The sequence below is a fragment of the Saccoglossus kowalevskii genome, chromosome 3, assembly GCF_978046115.1.
Source record: "Saccoglossus kowalevskii chromosome 3, keSacKowa6.1, whole genome shotgun sequence".
Taxonomy (NCBI): Eukaryota; Metazoa; Hemichordata; class Enteropneusta; family Harrimaniidae; genus Saccoglossus; species Saccoglossus kowalevskii.
Window position 1 is genome coordinate 41,029,258 of NC_140643.1, and position 17,325 is coordinate 41,046,582.

The 17,325-nt window shown below is 36.0% G+C and overlaps 2 protein-coding genes across 2 annotated transcripts; both read left to right on the forward strand.

Moving 5' to 3' along the window:
- The first annotated feature begins 281 nt into the window (after nucleotides 1-281).
- On the forward strand, nucleotides 282-4,128 carry LOC100376008 (NXPE family member 4-like). Its single transcript, XM_002732955.3, has 4 exons — nucleotides 282-425; nucleotides 1,088-1,803; nucleotides 2,094-2,146; nucleotides 2,544-4,128. Exons 1-4 carry the CDS (start codon nucleotides 348-350, stop codon nucleotides 3,383-3,385), a joined length of 1,689 nt encoding a protein of 562 aa, XP_002733001.3. The 5' UTR covers nucleotides 282-347; the 3' UTR covers nucleotides 3,386-4,128.
- A 527-nt stretch (nucleotides 4,129-4,655) lies between these two features.
- On the forward strand, nucleotides 4,656-7,299 carry LOC102801156 (uncharacterized). The gene is made up of 2 exons (XM_085497216.1): nucleotides 4,656-4,822; nucleotides 5,337-7,299. The coding sequence occupies exon 2, from the start codon at nucleotides 5,341-5,343 to the stop codon at nucleotides 6,517-6,519; it is 1,179 nt and encodes a 392-aa protein (XP_085353342.1). The 5' UTR covers nucleotides 4,656-4,822; nucleotides 5,337-5,340; the 3' UTR covers nucleotides 6,520-7,299.
- Nucleotides 7,300-17,325: the final 10,026 nt, after the last annotated feature.

The following is a 17,325-nucleotide window of genomic DNA, read 5'->3' on the forward strand; positions in this document are numbered from 1 at the left end:
GCATTCTATTCAATACAAACAGCCTGTTCGTAATTAGCCACGTGTATCCAATAAATGACATCATGCGCGAATGTTGATTCGCTGACTGACTGTAAGTGTTTCATAAAAAACCTCACTAAAACATCTTGTTTGTCATTTATGGTTGCTGGGTTATACTTCCCAGCATACCACGCTGAGTTGAATTATACATTTAACGATAACGTTTTATTTGTGTCTGTCGTTGGATTTATTCAATACCGAAGCAGCTGTCGACAAATGCACACAGTCATTCATTGTGATTACTCCCACAGACGTATTTGCACGCTGTCAGCATTTAAACGATTTTGATATGATATGCTGAGACTAATATGTCGGTAAAGACATACTTTCTCTACGTCTTCATACTGCTAACCTGCTGGACAGTTTTTGTGAGCTTTGTGATATTGGTAAGTTATTTATTATTTATTTAAGTGACTAAACATATATAAAGTAGTAACAATAGTTTTACCAATAATAATAGAAAATACTATGAATTAATTAGTATGAATTAATTATTCACCGTATAAATCGTGTCACTGAGTTTCGAGTACGATTTAGTTGCCTTTTTTCAACACTCACTGTTCAACGTATTAAATTGCATGCATCCGTTGGTTCATACCTACAATATGACGTCACATGTTATGGCGTCATTACAAACTATGTCGCCGATACGTTATATGCTACCCTGCACACATTGTCGTGTAAAGCTAACTTGACTGCACACTAGATTAGACTCTGTCAGTTACCATGGATTACGCCATGAATTTGTCATATATATTAGATTTATTTTGTTTATTGCTATTATAAATCACCGATAACCTGGTAACTATACATCATGGTATGAAGTAGGGTATTTTGTTGTGTTGCTGATTTTTAAATCTCAACTTAGACTTGTAGACTGTGAACAAACTTGTATTAAAATGTAAATTATAAAATGTGTAACTTGAATACAAATGTCTCCCCAAGTCGTCAGTGTGAGATAATGTAAATTTGCTTAGGACTGTTTCTTACATATAATAGCTTTTAGTGTGATTTTTAAATTGGGAAAATATTTTGTTTTTGTTTTTAGTCTAATGTTCACACACATCAGTTACGATCTAGTACGCGCCTTAAACCACTCATACCCAGACTTTCCGCCATGGCTATCGCATCGGACTACAGTGCGCAAGATGGATTTTCATGGAATATAATGTCCAGCAAAATTGGATCAATGGGAAGGACATCCAACACTAGTTACTATAAGTTGATTGGAAGCAATAACGCCATATGTAGAGGGGATTTTATTCACTTGATGATAGTCGCCAAGGACAACAATGGCCGTCAACGACGATATGGGGGCGACATATGGATTGCAAAGATGTACAACACCGATTTTAATTTTGGTACAACAGGAAAAGTCATCGATCACAACAACGGTACATATAGTGTGTACTTTTACGCTGGTTGGAGTGGAACCGTGACTCTTGAAATATTGCTTGCATTGCAACGCGAGGCCATTACATGGATGAAGACTTTCCATAGACCCCAAGAACATCGCGTGCTTTGGATTGGAATATTTGACGACGGGAAACGCATTGAACGCACCACGTGCTACATACAACGAGAAGGATTATGGGAAAACAAATGTGAATACCCTCACATATCAGCTCTTGGGGATACCACATTTCTATGTGACCCACCCAAGTATTCACACTGTGGCAATCTGTCCATTCTAACACGTAAAAGGGACATTAAAGGGCAAGATTATCTAAAAGACAAGAAAAAACACGAGTTTCTTTTTAAACAGTGAGTACATTTATAAAAAAAATGCTAAACACAAATAAGAACTATCGTGATTAATTACGCCACGATGGCAACGACCACAAACAACTTCTCATATTGTATGTATATTATTAGCCACTTTCACGAATTATTAATACAATGATGGGCATGGTAGAAGACATGTGTCTATTTTTATGTAACATTTAAAATTGGATTCATACATATATTATCATATACGTACAGCAAAACAGGAAATATGTGCGAAATAATATCAAAAGCGGTACTCCAGTAATAAAATGCACATTTCTTCACAGACCAAATGCTATGGTTCAAATTCCCGGTACAATATCAAAAATTAGAATTAAAGGTGAGTAGAAATTACACATTAATTTATTTATAGCCGTATGTATTCAATAGGTGGCAGTGTTAAGCTAAACCGGTATCATTAACATAACAGCAGTTACCGTACAGGTGGTACCAATACATTTAATACATCGCACTCGCACGGTAATTGCATACTGACGAGTACCATACTAAAATGGTCACGCTTACATTAGGTAAACATTAACATTTGTCAGTCATGATAGAAATGTTACATGTTTTATATTTTTGACAGGAACTGTTCCGACGATGTTAATTTACAACTTACTAATAAACTATTAAACAAAATAAATTTATGATAATAATTCTGTCTCTGTATGCTGCTATTTATTTCTATATAGAGTTAAATATCAATCCATGGTTTCTCCCTTGTTCTTCCTCAGATCGAGATACTGGCCAATCCGACTATGACACATTCGCAGTACCGAATTGTCGACCAAACTTGCCAGAGACTCTAAGTGATGGTTACTGGTTAGATGGACACTGGTATTCGTTGACCTGTAAGAACAGTCAGTGGTCTAATCCATCCGATGTACAACGTTGTCTTCACGGCAAAGACGTATACTTCATTGGGGATTCTACTACACGCGAACTTTTTCAAATCATGATCGAGTACATTGGCTATCCTGTGAATGTAACTGAAGGTAATTGGAGGGACATCGTCGACCCCATAGAAGGTATCTATGACGTCAGAGGAACGGAAGAATTAAACTACGTCTGGACTCTATACGATATCCCTCATGACATCAACCTGACATTTCGTCACCATGCTCTGACCTTCCATCATGAAATACCAATTCTGCGTTTTCCATTTGAGACGGATGTGATACACAGAATGCAGAGACCGGCGTGTGACTATGTAGTGTTGGTGAGTTTGTGGGCGCATTTCACTGGCTGGACGCTAGATAGTTATACAGACAGATTGCACTCCATCAAGCGAGCTTTGGAACATCTTCGTCATCGCTGTCCAGACACAATTATTTTGATAAAGGGGTCACACGATAGAGGTGAACAAAATAAATACAGTCAATATTGGCTATTGTTTGATATGATACGTATCATGAAAGAATTATTCTCTGATACCAATGTACATTTCATAGACACATGGGACATGAACACTGCATATGCCGCATCATTTGGCTCCAAGATGAAATTACACATGCCTATAAGGGCAGTGAAACAAGAATTAGAATATATATTATCTCATATCTGTCCAGAAAAGTAATGCAATATACTAGTATGTATTTTCGACTTTGATTACTGACTTCACATGAAAATATGCCGGGACTTGAAAGCCTGGCGCAACATGACAAAAATATAAGCTTGTGGTCTACTTGGTACGCCCACGTCAAATGAAATAATTCGTTCCTTCCACATTTTTAACTCTGGGTAGCCATATCTTCCTGCTTTCGTGCAAGATGTTGTGTATTTTCTTCTCTGTTGGCGAAAAATCTGTTTTTCCAGGTTGTGTGACATAACACGTGACATTAAAAGTGTTCAGATGTACAATGGATTATGGAGAGTTAACTTATTACGTCACCGATGTTGTTGAGCGAAACCACGTGACCTAATTTACTTACTAATGATGGTTGTCCATTAGATACGATACACTACATGTGACAAGTGAAACGCAGGATAACACGTCTCCGTACAGATCTGAGTCAGTTCAACTCCGGCGGACTGTTAGTTATTGACGTAAATAACTATTTTTTTCTCGGTACGAATACATTGCATGCATCGGTCATCCAAACTCTAAAGTAACAGTGGCATTAAGTGACTGTACATTGTTATAGTCTCACGAACAACTTAGTAATAAACACTGCCCTCACACCCGATTATTAGTACGATTCACTCCAGTAATTGTTGCCTGGTTGCATTCTAAAATTATGGTTAAAATGGTGTTGTGATGTCTTAACCTGTGTATTTATTATAGACATGCGACGTTTGAATTAAAACGATATGTTGTAATAGGTGTGACTGTCATCTTTCCCGATTTATATTTTAAAAACACGCGACGCATGAATTCAAACTCAAGTGGCGTTTTGTCCGGAGACTTTTTGTCCTATATTCCGATATGTTACGGGGTTTCTCATAGTGAATCATCTAGGCCACGATTTTCTATTCAAATAAACATGTCTCATGCCACACAAGTTTTGCCCCACCCAAACCAATGACTTGCACATCACATATATCTGATATGTTTCATACTACATAGCGTTCAAATTCTGTTACATAAGAACACATTTTAAAATAAGGATAAAAGTATATATTACATAAAATGGAGACTCGAATCCATATACAATTCAAAAATACGAACTGTAACTGTGGTAGTTGTATCAGGCTCAGACCATACAACTAATGAAATAACAGACATAAATTTGATTGTGCGTGACAGGTTATCAGGTATGCATCCCCACCTTTATTTCAACAATAGTCTGTTTCATACGCAGAGCCTCGTTATACACAATACATTGACATGCTAATGAATAGAGGTTCGCCTTCTATTCAACATCACCGATCCACCCAGTCAACCATCGGTGTTAACGTTAATATCATCCTGTGAAAATTAAAAATCTATTGGCGATTTATTTCGACACGTGCATGTGTAACATTTGTAGTAAAGACTTATTTGAATAACGCACATCCCAGGAACGCACACAGGGTAAGTAAAGTCTGACTGCAATCCTAAGGTTTCTATGTAGACTTCTTACGTCTTGCACGTTCACATCAGAAAGGTTCATCATCAGATTCAACATCGACCGGTGGTCCATAGTACACTTTGCGATAACTCAGAAGAAATACTGAGTTGAATATGCTTAATAAACACTGTATAACGTGGGTTATAGGCGTTCAGTTCAGGGTCCCATTGAACAATTGGCTTCAGCACAGTCCATGACCCGTGTTCTTTGTTATTCAAATATTCTCGGCGAACCTGCCAAATCATTTATCTGCCCATTACATATGTATATTGCCATCAAAAGAATCATTGGTTATTTCTCAATATCTGTCTCAGGAGCATGAACAATGTGGGCTATTATGTCAATAATTAACGACAAAATAGTAAGCTAATTATTATCTGCTAAGGTTCAATACAATTACGTAATTCGTAGCTAGAAATATCGGTCCAGCAGAAGTTATTTTTACCACAAATTCAAGATTTATATCTTTACTTCTAGGACCATGGTACATATTATTAGAGACGTTATTAAAATATCTGTCTTAGTTGTATTTATGTACGGAGTTGCCGCAGAGCTATGTCCAAACTCGTGTACGTGTTCTGATGGAAACATCGACTGCGGAAGTCAACAACTCACTGAAGTACCAAGACATCTTCCAGCAAACACCACGTTGTTTAATTTATCAAATAATGCTATTACAGTGTTGCTGGATAACCAATTTGCAGGTATGCTAGAATTGCAAAGTTTATATTTGGACAACAACGAATTGGAGCACATTGAAGCCACATCATTCCTTGGTTTGTCCAATCTGGTAACATTGCATTTACAACACAATAGAATACATTACATCCTAAGTTCGTTCTTTATTGGAACACCAAGCTTGCGTGAACTGAATATTCAAGGTAATCTTCTGCGTAACTTACCGCCATTGACATTCTTAAGTAACGCCAGTGTTGACCTCACCGTGAATCCGTGGACATGTGACTGTCATATGACAGATTACAAGGAATGGTTAGAGACGATTCCGGAATCTACCAAGACTAGTTTTGATCTGTCGTGTCAGAATCCAACACGACTAGCGGGACAAAGTTTAGACCACGTGGACAGTGGAAGTTTAGTTTGTCCTGCGCCTCCTGTTTTTTCCGATAAATTCAACTTGATTGTAGTTGTGGAAGGCGAAAATGCCGAAATTGAGTGTGGACTCGATGGTGGTCATATCGATGAAATAATATGGATTTTACCCGACAAAAGTCTTATGGTTGACGGCACTTACAGAGACAATGTACTTTTGCTAAACCACGGCAGAACACTTGTTATTGTGAGAGCAGAACAACAACTGAATGGCGTGTACGTGTGCATCGCTCAAAACGGAACTCAACAAAGGACATTCGTGCACGGTGTAAATGTGACCTCCGACAACGACGACACTTCGGGTGGCTCACTCGTCGTGATAAAAGAAGTATGTCGGAGTCATGAAACCAGTAGCTATATCGGTGTCTTCTTGGGCGGATTCCTGCTCGCTGTTGCGTTCGCCGCATGCGCATATCCAATCTTCAGATACTGCCGGTCACGTGTCAGAAAGACGTTAGAGTTTCGAGATAGTTCCAATAGGCCACCGTACGTATGTGAAAATAATGGAGTTAATCTCCAAGACTTCCATGCTGGTGAACAAGGAATATAAATATCTTTGGAAGTTATCTGTACTTGACTTTGTTATTAAACCAAAATGTGAAGGGGGAATTAAACTTGTGTTATAATGTAAAACTATTAAATTCGAGCATACAGTGGACACCATTGTCGCTGAGTGACGAAGACTTTATAATACACGCATATGTTCACATAATGTCTGATGTTGATTTAGGTTCTGTTAAAAACATCGATCTCAAATACACAACTTTACCTCCAGTATATTTCTGTACAATTAGGCATACCGCCATCTCAGACAAAAACAATCGTTTCAGCTCCAATTATCTGCTCTTCAATTTTAATTTACCGCCACAAGTGTTGAACTACTTTTATGCCTGAATAACAAATGCATACATTAAAACTTTAACAATTGTGCCAGCCGCTCTAGATTATGATATGAAAGTTTTAAAATGCAAGAATACAATTGCGTCCTCAACGACAGAAAATATTTTTACATCATTCCCGGCTGTTCGAAGTTGTAACTTTGATACAAGCAAAATAATACAGAATACAATCGCCAAAAAATCGTGGTTTTCAAGCCTAAATGATTCCTTCTTTCGCTCGATTTAGAGACCAACATTTCGTTAGTGTAGAATAGGTTGGCCCATTATTTTGTATTGTTATTTCGACGAACAGATTGAATACTAGTCGTCTCACCAAGAAACCATTATACAAAAATATACTTTCCAGCCCAATGCAAACATGTGTTGATAGTTTATTATTTTTGAACTCGATGTAACTGAATACAATCAGGCACTTATAGCTGTAGACAATATATTTTCACAAGTTATACATCGGCAAAGTGAATGACGGTGCGTATAGCCAATCAGCGAGTGATGTACTTAGTAGTTGGCGGTTTTTTGTAGTAATATGAGACGAGCAATAGTGTTACTGGCCATAGTTTCCGCTGCAAATTTTAAAAATCTGGCTCGAATGTTTCAGTGTTGTTGTTGAGAATTATGTTGATTTTGAGCTGTTAGTGTATACGTAAGTAATAATATGGGGTATCAGGGCCAGCACTGACACCTCTGAGCAGTATACTGAATAGGGGCTCCCTTCCAGACTACTATTGAATGCACGTAATAGCTGCAGTTCATGTGTGCACATGATTCGCAATTTTTAAATATAATTGAAACGGTGATTTTAAAAAATAATTTCGAGATTTGCAAATAACATCGATCTGTGTTAAGCCACGCTCTGCATGTGTGCACACGTATGTAACCAACATAGTAGTGCCCAGAATGCATTCGACGCCATAAGTAATAAAATAACAGTTATATGAATGTGACAACTTGTACGTGGGTAGAATAGTTGAAAACATTCAAATTATGTTTCATAAAGTGTAATATCATTTGTTCCCCCTTGTGAACGTTGAACCTACTGTTTTCGTCGTGAATGTAAACTAAAACGCCATCATGTCTGTGTAATACATTCTGTATCTCCAATACATGCGTCACGACCACGCCACCAAGGTCAGATTAGTGGGGAAACGAGCATTGCCTGGTGCGTCCTTCTCCTTCGATGATTTTTTTGAGTCGCACGTGACGTTCTGCACGCACATATATTTTTTAATGATCTAAACATCTCTCGTTAATAGGTTCACCTATGTGCGGCTTATATCGTTATGGTTCGCTCACAAGCACATGTCAAATTACGGTTAAACCAGAGGCAATATATCAAAGCGGTGACGTCACGACTTGGAATTATCAGAAACATCTTGCTATAAATAGTTATTTTCCTCAAAATATCGCACAACAAATGAAGCTAATTCTGATATATTCAAATCGCAACCATAATCACATTTAGCAATCTAATGAGTTTTATTGGAAGTTGACAGTTTATTCTCGTACGTCCAACACCCAACGACTGGGGTACAGTGTTAACTATTCACACACATTCATTATACTATTAGTGGTATACCGGTAGCAGGATTATATAGGTCGACAATGATATTTCTTATTTCCCATTGGTTAAACCATCATGGTGATTGTTCACAGAATGTCGGGATTAGGTTGCAATCATTAAACTGTAGTTTAGGTTCACCGGAGCACGCGCATTAATTGGTATATTTGACGTCACAGAAATAGCCGTCTGCTACGGGGCTGTCACCTCAAGTTTTTAACCCATGCTAGGCTAACCACTGTTATTCCCGTGCGTGAACTCAATTGGGTCTACCCGATATGCAAACATTTGAGATTAACTTAACTCTTAGCCCGTAATTCGTGTATCTACTACTAGTATGACTATAGCTTGTCTCTCATTAATGCAAGAAGTCACCAGCTGCAACACAGTCGCTGATTAGCTCTCAATCACTTGGCCGGTGTATAAGTGTAAAGCTATGTGTTGTTTTTATTATACAGTGTAAATAAAACAAAATTATTCCGCCAAATTAGGCTAGTATTTTTCTTGCCCGATTTTCTCGTTTATATTACTGTACTATTATTTTGGAACCTTTATACAATTCATGTTATATTATTCTTTTAGGGATATTGAGAGCATATATTCAAGAGCATGTTACCTAGTATTTTCTTGCCAAACTTTCTTAGATACGCAGCTGTACTATGTTTTAGGAATGTTATATTATTCTATAAGGAAAGTTGAGATTAATACAGTACATGTAGTATTATTTAAGGAGTATTAATTCATTTTTTTAATGTAATTATGATGACTTTTTTGTTTTAAGATGTATTATTGTATTGTTCCAGGGCTTTACAATCACGTTTGCCATGTTTTGTATTGATGTTGAGTCAGGTAAATAGACAAAGTCACTAAAACTTCAAAAACAAAATGTACATGACTTATTTCTTATTAATTTCACATACTACTAGTATTTATCTAGCTGCTCATAAGGAAATATAATGTCACTGGTAACATTCACTTACCACTAGTAAATCACTTTTCATTTAATAATATATTTAATGTATTCATGGTAATTTTTCTCTATCTCCTTAAGTGCATTATTGTTATTACATTCACTTGACGAGTGTGATTATCCATACATAATGAAAACTCAGCCGCGCTTTACCGTGCCTTATTACTTTGTAAAAAATCTAGCTTCGGTCAATAATTTCCTCGTTTCTCAAACATGAACATATTTTTCGACGGTATGTACTATTATTATGATCCGTGACGTCACCGGTGTTTAATGTTTCCTAGATTCTTTGCCATGTATAGCGAGCCTCTATCATGGCCTGTTATATAATTCTTGGAGTAAGAAGTAAAACACTAGTTCTCTTCACAAACGAATTCGTTCGAACTATGCTTGAATGAAGACCTCCACAAACAATAGTGTCTATAACAGTATATACACTTTGTAAAAAGCATTAAGGACAATACTAAAAGCAGAATAATTCAATAACATATGTTATGTAAAACTGTTCATTTAGAACATATATAGATGGTTTGTGAAAGGTACGACGCCATTAAACTTCAACGTTGATAAAACACGTTTAATTGAATATTCCAACCCGGTGACAACATTGTTAATTTCAAGTGAACGTAGAATACGCATTGTAAACGGTGGTCGAAGTAGAGATTCGTTACTACAAAGTAATGTAGTAGCGTCTGTCGATTGAACGTAATGGCTTCCGGGAATCGTCCTTATCTTCATCCGGGTCTTATAGCTTCCGACATATTTCCCAATTGAAGTGTACTACTGCGTAGAGTACGAAAGAGGCCACGTATGCCGCAAAAGGGTTGTCTTGTTTGTGTTATCTATATATACTATATATAATTTAACGGTACACTCACCCCCGTCAAACGAATTAGAATTACTACGAACAACGCTAAATACGCTAGCTATTAATTTACATCGTACAGGTGCTACCAATGTATTCCTTGAGATATCACTATATAGCTCTATCTATAATTTCACCTTCGTTCCTAGATTTCAAATTACAATTCTAAATTTGTAGCTTCTTATTTAGATTGAAAATTTTATTTTGATATTTAACATTTTATTCTGATAAAAATGAATACTAAAAGCGACAGCAGACTGCAATCGCAATCGCCGCAACGAGACCACCAACTCAACAGTGAGACAAGATAACATGACGTTCATATCAGGTATGAGCAATGTAAGATTATCCCATTGGCCAATACTTGAAACCAGTGAGATAATATTATTTCATTAGTGATGACCTTTACTACAATCGGTAAAATGATATTATTATTATTTTACATTCCACCCATTCACACTAAAACAAAATAAACATGAAAAAAATAATTCTACCTTGGTAAAAAGTACTGTTGAAATTACAACGGTGAACACGGTTAGAATGAAACGCCGTCCATGACGATAGTTGGCGCAAAGATACACAGTATACATCTGTAATGCTGAGCTTACTCCTAGTAAGTTGAACATATTTGGACCTCTATTATAGAATATCGTCATGTTTTGTTGTGACAAACTCACTCGTGTACAGTTTGTACGTAGCAAAATGTCAGGAGACACAGCAACAAAAAAAGATGTAATATTACGTCGGACGACGTTTTGTTTTATTAACATTGAAGTTCAATGACGCATTGCCTTTCACAAACCATCTATGTGTCCTAATGCTCAATTTTATGTAACATCTGTAATATTATTGTATTATTTAGTGTTTGGTATTGTCGCAAATGTTCTCTACAAAGAGTATTGACTGCTATAAACAGTCTTTATTCTGTCTTTATTCATTGGTAGAGTGTACCAGTGTTTCCCTACCTCCAACAATTACACAGCAAGCCGTGATAGAGGATTGCAAGTCATAGCTAGGCACCGTTAAATATCAGTGACGTGATAGATCACAATAATGGTGATATAAAGTGTAGTTTACAGTCGGAAAATATAAAGTGAATAATGAACAACTAGTTATTGAAGTAGGAAGATCATGTTTGTTTGTTTTTTCAACGAGCAAATCATTTACCGAAGCTATCCACGGTGTATATTTCTCTTTTTGGCTCATAAAAGTAAATATTAACTATGGTCAACTATGGTTAACTACGGCTCAGTTTTCATGACTGGGGATGGACCGACACAATCTTCATGAGAATGTATTTAAATTAACCCTCTCCTCTGGTCAACCATTCACAACATGGTGACCGTCAAGAATACTTACCACGAATACATTAAATACATTACTATATAGTATTCTAGTATTTTGTGACCGGGTTCATTTAATACCTGACACAACATACCCATGACAAAAGTGAATATAAAAGTCTTAAAACAGTACACTACAATAATATATCTAAACATCATGCGCAGAACATACTGGTTAAAATTCATATGGGAACGATTCTGACCACAAATGGACAAGAAAAATATATAATAATCATATAATAATGCGTCTGTCGATTGAACGTAATGGCTTCCAGGAATCGTCCTTATCTTCATCCGGGTCTTATAGCTTCCGACATATTTCCCAATTGAAGTGTACTACTGCGTAGAGTACGAAAGAGGCCACGTATGCCGCAAAAGGGTTGTCTTGTTTGTGTTATCTATATATACTATATATAATTTAACGGTACACTCACCCCCGTCAAACGAATTAGAATTACTACGAACAACGCTAAATACGCTAGCTATTAATTTACATCGTGCAGGTGCTACCAATGTATTCCTTGAGATATCACTATATAGCTCTATCTATAATTTCACCTTCGTTCCTAGATTTCAAATTACAATTCTAAATTTGTAGCTTCTTATTTAGATTGAAAATTTTATTTTGATATTTAACATTTTATTCTGATAAAAATGAATACTAAAAGCGACAGCAGACTGCAATCGCAATCGCCGCAACGAGACCACCAACTCAACAGTGAGACAAGATAACATGACGTTCATATCAGGTATGAGCAATGTAAGATTATCCCATTGGCCAATACTTGAAACCAGTGAGATAATATTATTTCATTAGTGATGACCTTTACTACAATCGGTAAAATGATATTATTATTATTTTACATTCCACCCATTCACACTAAAACAAAATAAACATGAAAAAAATAATTCTACCTTGGTAAAAAGTACTGTTGAAATTACAACGGTGAACACGGTTAGAATGAAACGCCGTCCATGACGATAGTTGGCGCAAAGATACACAGTATACATCTGTAATGCTGAGCTTACTCCTAGTAAGTTGAACATATTTGGACCTCTATTATAGAATATCGTCATGTTTTGTTGTGACAAACTCACTCGTGTACAGTTTGTACGTAGCAAAATGTCAGGAGACACAGCAACAAAAAAAGATGTAATATTACGTCGGACGACGTTTTGTTTTATTAACATTGAAGTTCAATGACGCATTGCCTTTCACAAACCATCTATGTGTCCTAATGCTCAATTTTATGTAACATCTGTAATATTATTGTATTATTTAGTGTTTGGTATTGTCGCAAATGTTCTCTACAAAGAGTATTGACTGCTATAAACAGTCTTTATTCTGTCTTTATTCATTGGTAGAGTGTACCAGTGTTTCCCTACCTCCAACAATTACACAGCAAGCCGTGATAGAGGATTGCAAGTCATAGCTAGGCACCGTTAAATATCAGTGACGTGATAGATCACAATAATGGTGATATAAAGTGTAGTTTACAGTCGGAAAATATAAAGTGAATAATGAACAACTAGTTATTGAAGTAGGAAGATCATGTTTGTTTGTTTTTTCAACGAGCAAATCATTTACCGAAGCTATCCACGGTGTATATTTCTCTTTTTGGCTCATAAAAGTAAATATTAACTATGGTCAACTATGGTTAACTACGGCTCAGTTTTCATGACTGGGGATGGACCGACACAATCTTCATGAGAATGTATTTAAATTAACCCTCTCCTCTGGTCAACCATTCACAACATGGTGACCGTCAAGAATACTTACCACGAATACATTAAATACATTACTATATAGTATTCTAGTATTTTGTGACCGGGTTCATTTAATACCTGACACAACATACCCATGACAAAAGTGAATATAAAAGTCTTAAAACAGTACACTACAATAATATATCTAAACATCATGCGCAGAACATACTGGTTAAAATTCATATGGGAACGATTCTGACCACAAATGGACAAGAAAAATATATAATAATCATATAATAATGCGTCTGTCGATTGAACGTAATGGCTTCCAGGAATCGTCCTTATCTTCATCCGGGTCTTATAGCTTCCGACATATTTCCCAATTGAAGTGTACTACTGCGTAGAGTACGAAAGAGGCCACGTATGCCGCAAAAGGGTTGTCTTGTTTGTGTTATCTATATATACTATATATAATTTAACGGTACACTCACCCCCGTCAAACGAATTAGAATTACTACGAACAACGCTAAATACGCTAGCTATTAATTTACATCGTGCAGGTGCTACCAATGTATTCCTTGAGATATCACTATATAGCTCTATCTATAATTTCACCTTCGTTCCTAGATTTCAAATTACAATTCTAAATTTGTAGCTTCTTATTTAGATTGAAAATTTTATTTTGATATTTAACATTTTATTCTGATAAAAATGAATACTAAAAGCGACAGCAGACTGCAATCGCAATCGCCGCAACGAGACCACCAACTCAACAGTGAGACAAGATAACATGACGTTCATATCAGGTATGAGCAATGTAAGATTATCCCATTGGCCAATACTTGAAACCAGTGAGATAATATTATTTCATTAGTGATGACCTTTACTACAATCGGTAAAATGATATTATTATTATTTTACATTCCACCCATTCACACTAAAACAAAATAAACATGAAAAAAATAATTCTACCTTGGTAAAAAGTACTGTTGAAATTACAACGGTGAACACGGTTAGAATGAAACGCCGTCCATGACGATAGTTGGCGCAAAGATACACAGTATACATCTGTAATGCTGAGCTTACTCCTAGTAAGTTGAACATATTTGGACCTCTATTATAGAATATCGTCATGTTTTGTTGTGACAAACTCACTCGTGTACAGTTTGTACGTAGCAAAATGTCAGGAGACACAGCAACAAAAAAAGATGTAATATTACGTCGGACGACGTTTTGTTTTATTAACATTGAAGTTCAATGACGCATTGCCTTTCACAAACCATCTATGTGTCCTAATGCTCAATTTTATGTAACATCTGTAATATTATTGTATTATTTAGTGTTTGGTATTGTCGCAAATGTTCTCTACAAAGAGTATTGACTGCTATAAACAGTCTTTATTCTGTCTTTATTCATTGGTAGAGTGTACCAGTGTTTCCCTACCTCCAACAATTACACAGCAAGCCGTGATAGAGGATTGCAAGTCATAGCTAGGCACCGTTAAATATCAGTGACGTGATAGATCACAATAATGGTGATATAAAGTGTAGTTTACAGTCGGAAAATATAAAGTGAATAATGAACAACTAGTTATTGAAGTAGGAAGATCATGTTTGTTTGTTTTTTCAACGAGCAAATCATTTACCGAAGCTATCCACGGTGTATATTTCTCTTTTTGGCTCATAAAAGTAAATATTAACTATGGTCAACTATGGTTAACTACGGCTCAGTTTTCATGACTGGGGATGGACCGACACAATCTTCATGAGAATGTATTTAAATTAACCCTCTCCTCTGGTCAACCATTCACAACATGGTGACCGTCAAGAATACTTACCACGAATACATTAAATACATTACTATATAGTATTCTAGTATTTTGTGACCGGGTTCATTTAATACCTGACACAACATACCCATGACAAAAGTGAATATAAAAGTCTTAAAACAGTACACTACAATAATATATCTAAACATCATGCGCAGAACATACTGGTTAAAATTCATATGGGAACGATTCTGACCACAAATGGACAAGAAAAATATATAATAATCATATAATAATGCTCTTAAATAATGCATGTACTATATTAATCTCAGTGTCTTTTATAAAATAATATACAAGTATTATAATATATACATGTAGATCGGGAAAGAATCGTACTAGCCACTGGTAGATTTGACGGGGAAAGTACAATGTATTTTTTTTAACTCACACGACATGATGAAAACAACATATCACTTTACTACACTTATCTAATTGAAAGATATTAGAGAGCATATTAGTAACATCTGATTCTCATTTTCATCAGTTAAAATGTCTCCATTCTGTCTACTTATTTCTGTACGTCACAGTGATTTTATAATCCTGCTTAACAGTTCCAGCTACACCTCTGGCTATAATACTCCGACTCATGTAAATGTTTCCGCAATTTTGATAAAAAGATAAGAACTAAGATTAAATGTATGGTTTATCATATACGTAAAAGGAAGCTTAGAAGAGACGCTTTTCAATCGTGATCAGCTACGTACACTAGTTCCATTATAATATGCATAAAGTGAAGTACGTGTTTCGAGTGTCGATATAATTCGATTGCTCCATTCACTGAATGTCTTTGGAAACTCTTATGATGACAAGTTACATTTGTAAAATGTCGCACCTTAACTGATTTTTATTAAAGCTTGAGGAGACCTCCTGCCTCAAGATAAACCGGACATGTCATTGATCAAATTTCTAAATCCGTTCCAATTGTACATCAGTATAACTGCTAATGTATTCTTCATCGGATAACCTGGGGTATCCTTCATTGTAACGCCATGCTATACAATTTGTTACACGTCGTAATAATATATTTTAATATATTTTTATGTATCATGTCTGTTCCGTGTGAAACACAATATATGGATATCCCACCCCTGATATCCTTTGTGATATTCCGGCTTTGATTGGTCGACTGTGACGTCATCGCTAAAGATTCCAAAACATGATTTATTTGACGGCTTGGCAACACCTTTTTAGACAATGTATAAAATATGATGAGTTTTAATTACTTCTGCTTTATGCCGGAAGTAATTATCGTGTTATAGTCGCGTGTACGGTTCTCGACATTTCTTATTCTCTCTACCTTAAACAGCGGCAAAGTATTCGTTTATCTGATGTACCGATTGCCAAATTCCTATGAGATGTACAAAAAACGCTGATAGAATCTCATTCCCATTTGGGGAACAATGTTATTAATGAAACGGTAAATATACTGTTATCTGAGAAAATCAGCAAAACCGTGTATCGATGACGATGAAATGTCTGAAAACTCTGTTGTTCAGGGCATGGCGTTACAGTATGCAAATGAGGTACGAAAGAAGCTTTGAAGATTTACGATTATGACGGATGTATGGTGACAACAAGTTGCGAAAAAGATATATAGAAAAACATATCCGGATAAATAAGGTTTCAAGTTTGAAATCGTGTGATTTCGGATTTATTCTAACATACGAAAAATGTCTCGATGAATTCAGTAAATCCGATACACATGGACACTCATCTATATGTCTCTGACAAAAGCTTCCACGGACCGTCCTTTTATAAGGGACTGGACGTTAATTACCTGGGGAAGGGGCAAAGGTAACTTTTCAAGTATCAATTATTTTCCGTCGTAATATGGAGAATGAGTCACATCTTTAGGAAAAGGTCATGTATTTTGGTCTTTAAATCTTTGCAACATTACATTTAAATCATGGATCGAAAGTAATGTACTATATTTGAGTCATTTCAAGCTAAAGCACATGTAGTCAGAACAGACACAGGACAAACACATTCAATTTATATGTAAAATACGTCATTTTAAAATCACATCAGGGGTAAAACGGCATTTGCTTGAGATATACTCGACGTCAATGTACCATTTAAGCATGTTGTGTATTCCACCTCACATTATGTACAAAAAAAGGACATTTCGATTGAGGAGAGAGATTATTCTGCTCACCTATTACGTGTACAAATAAATTTCTAGCTAA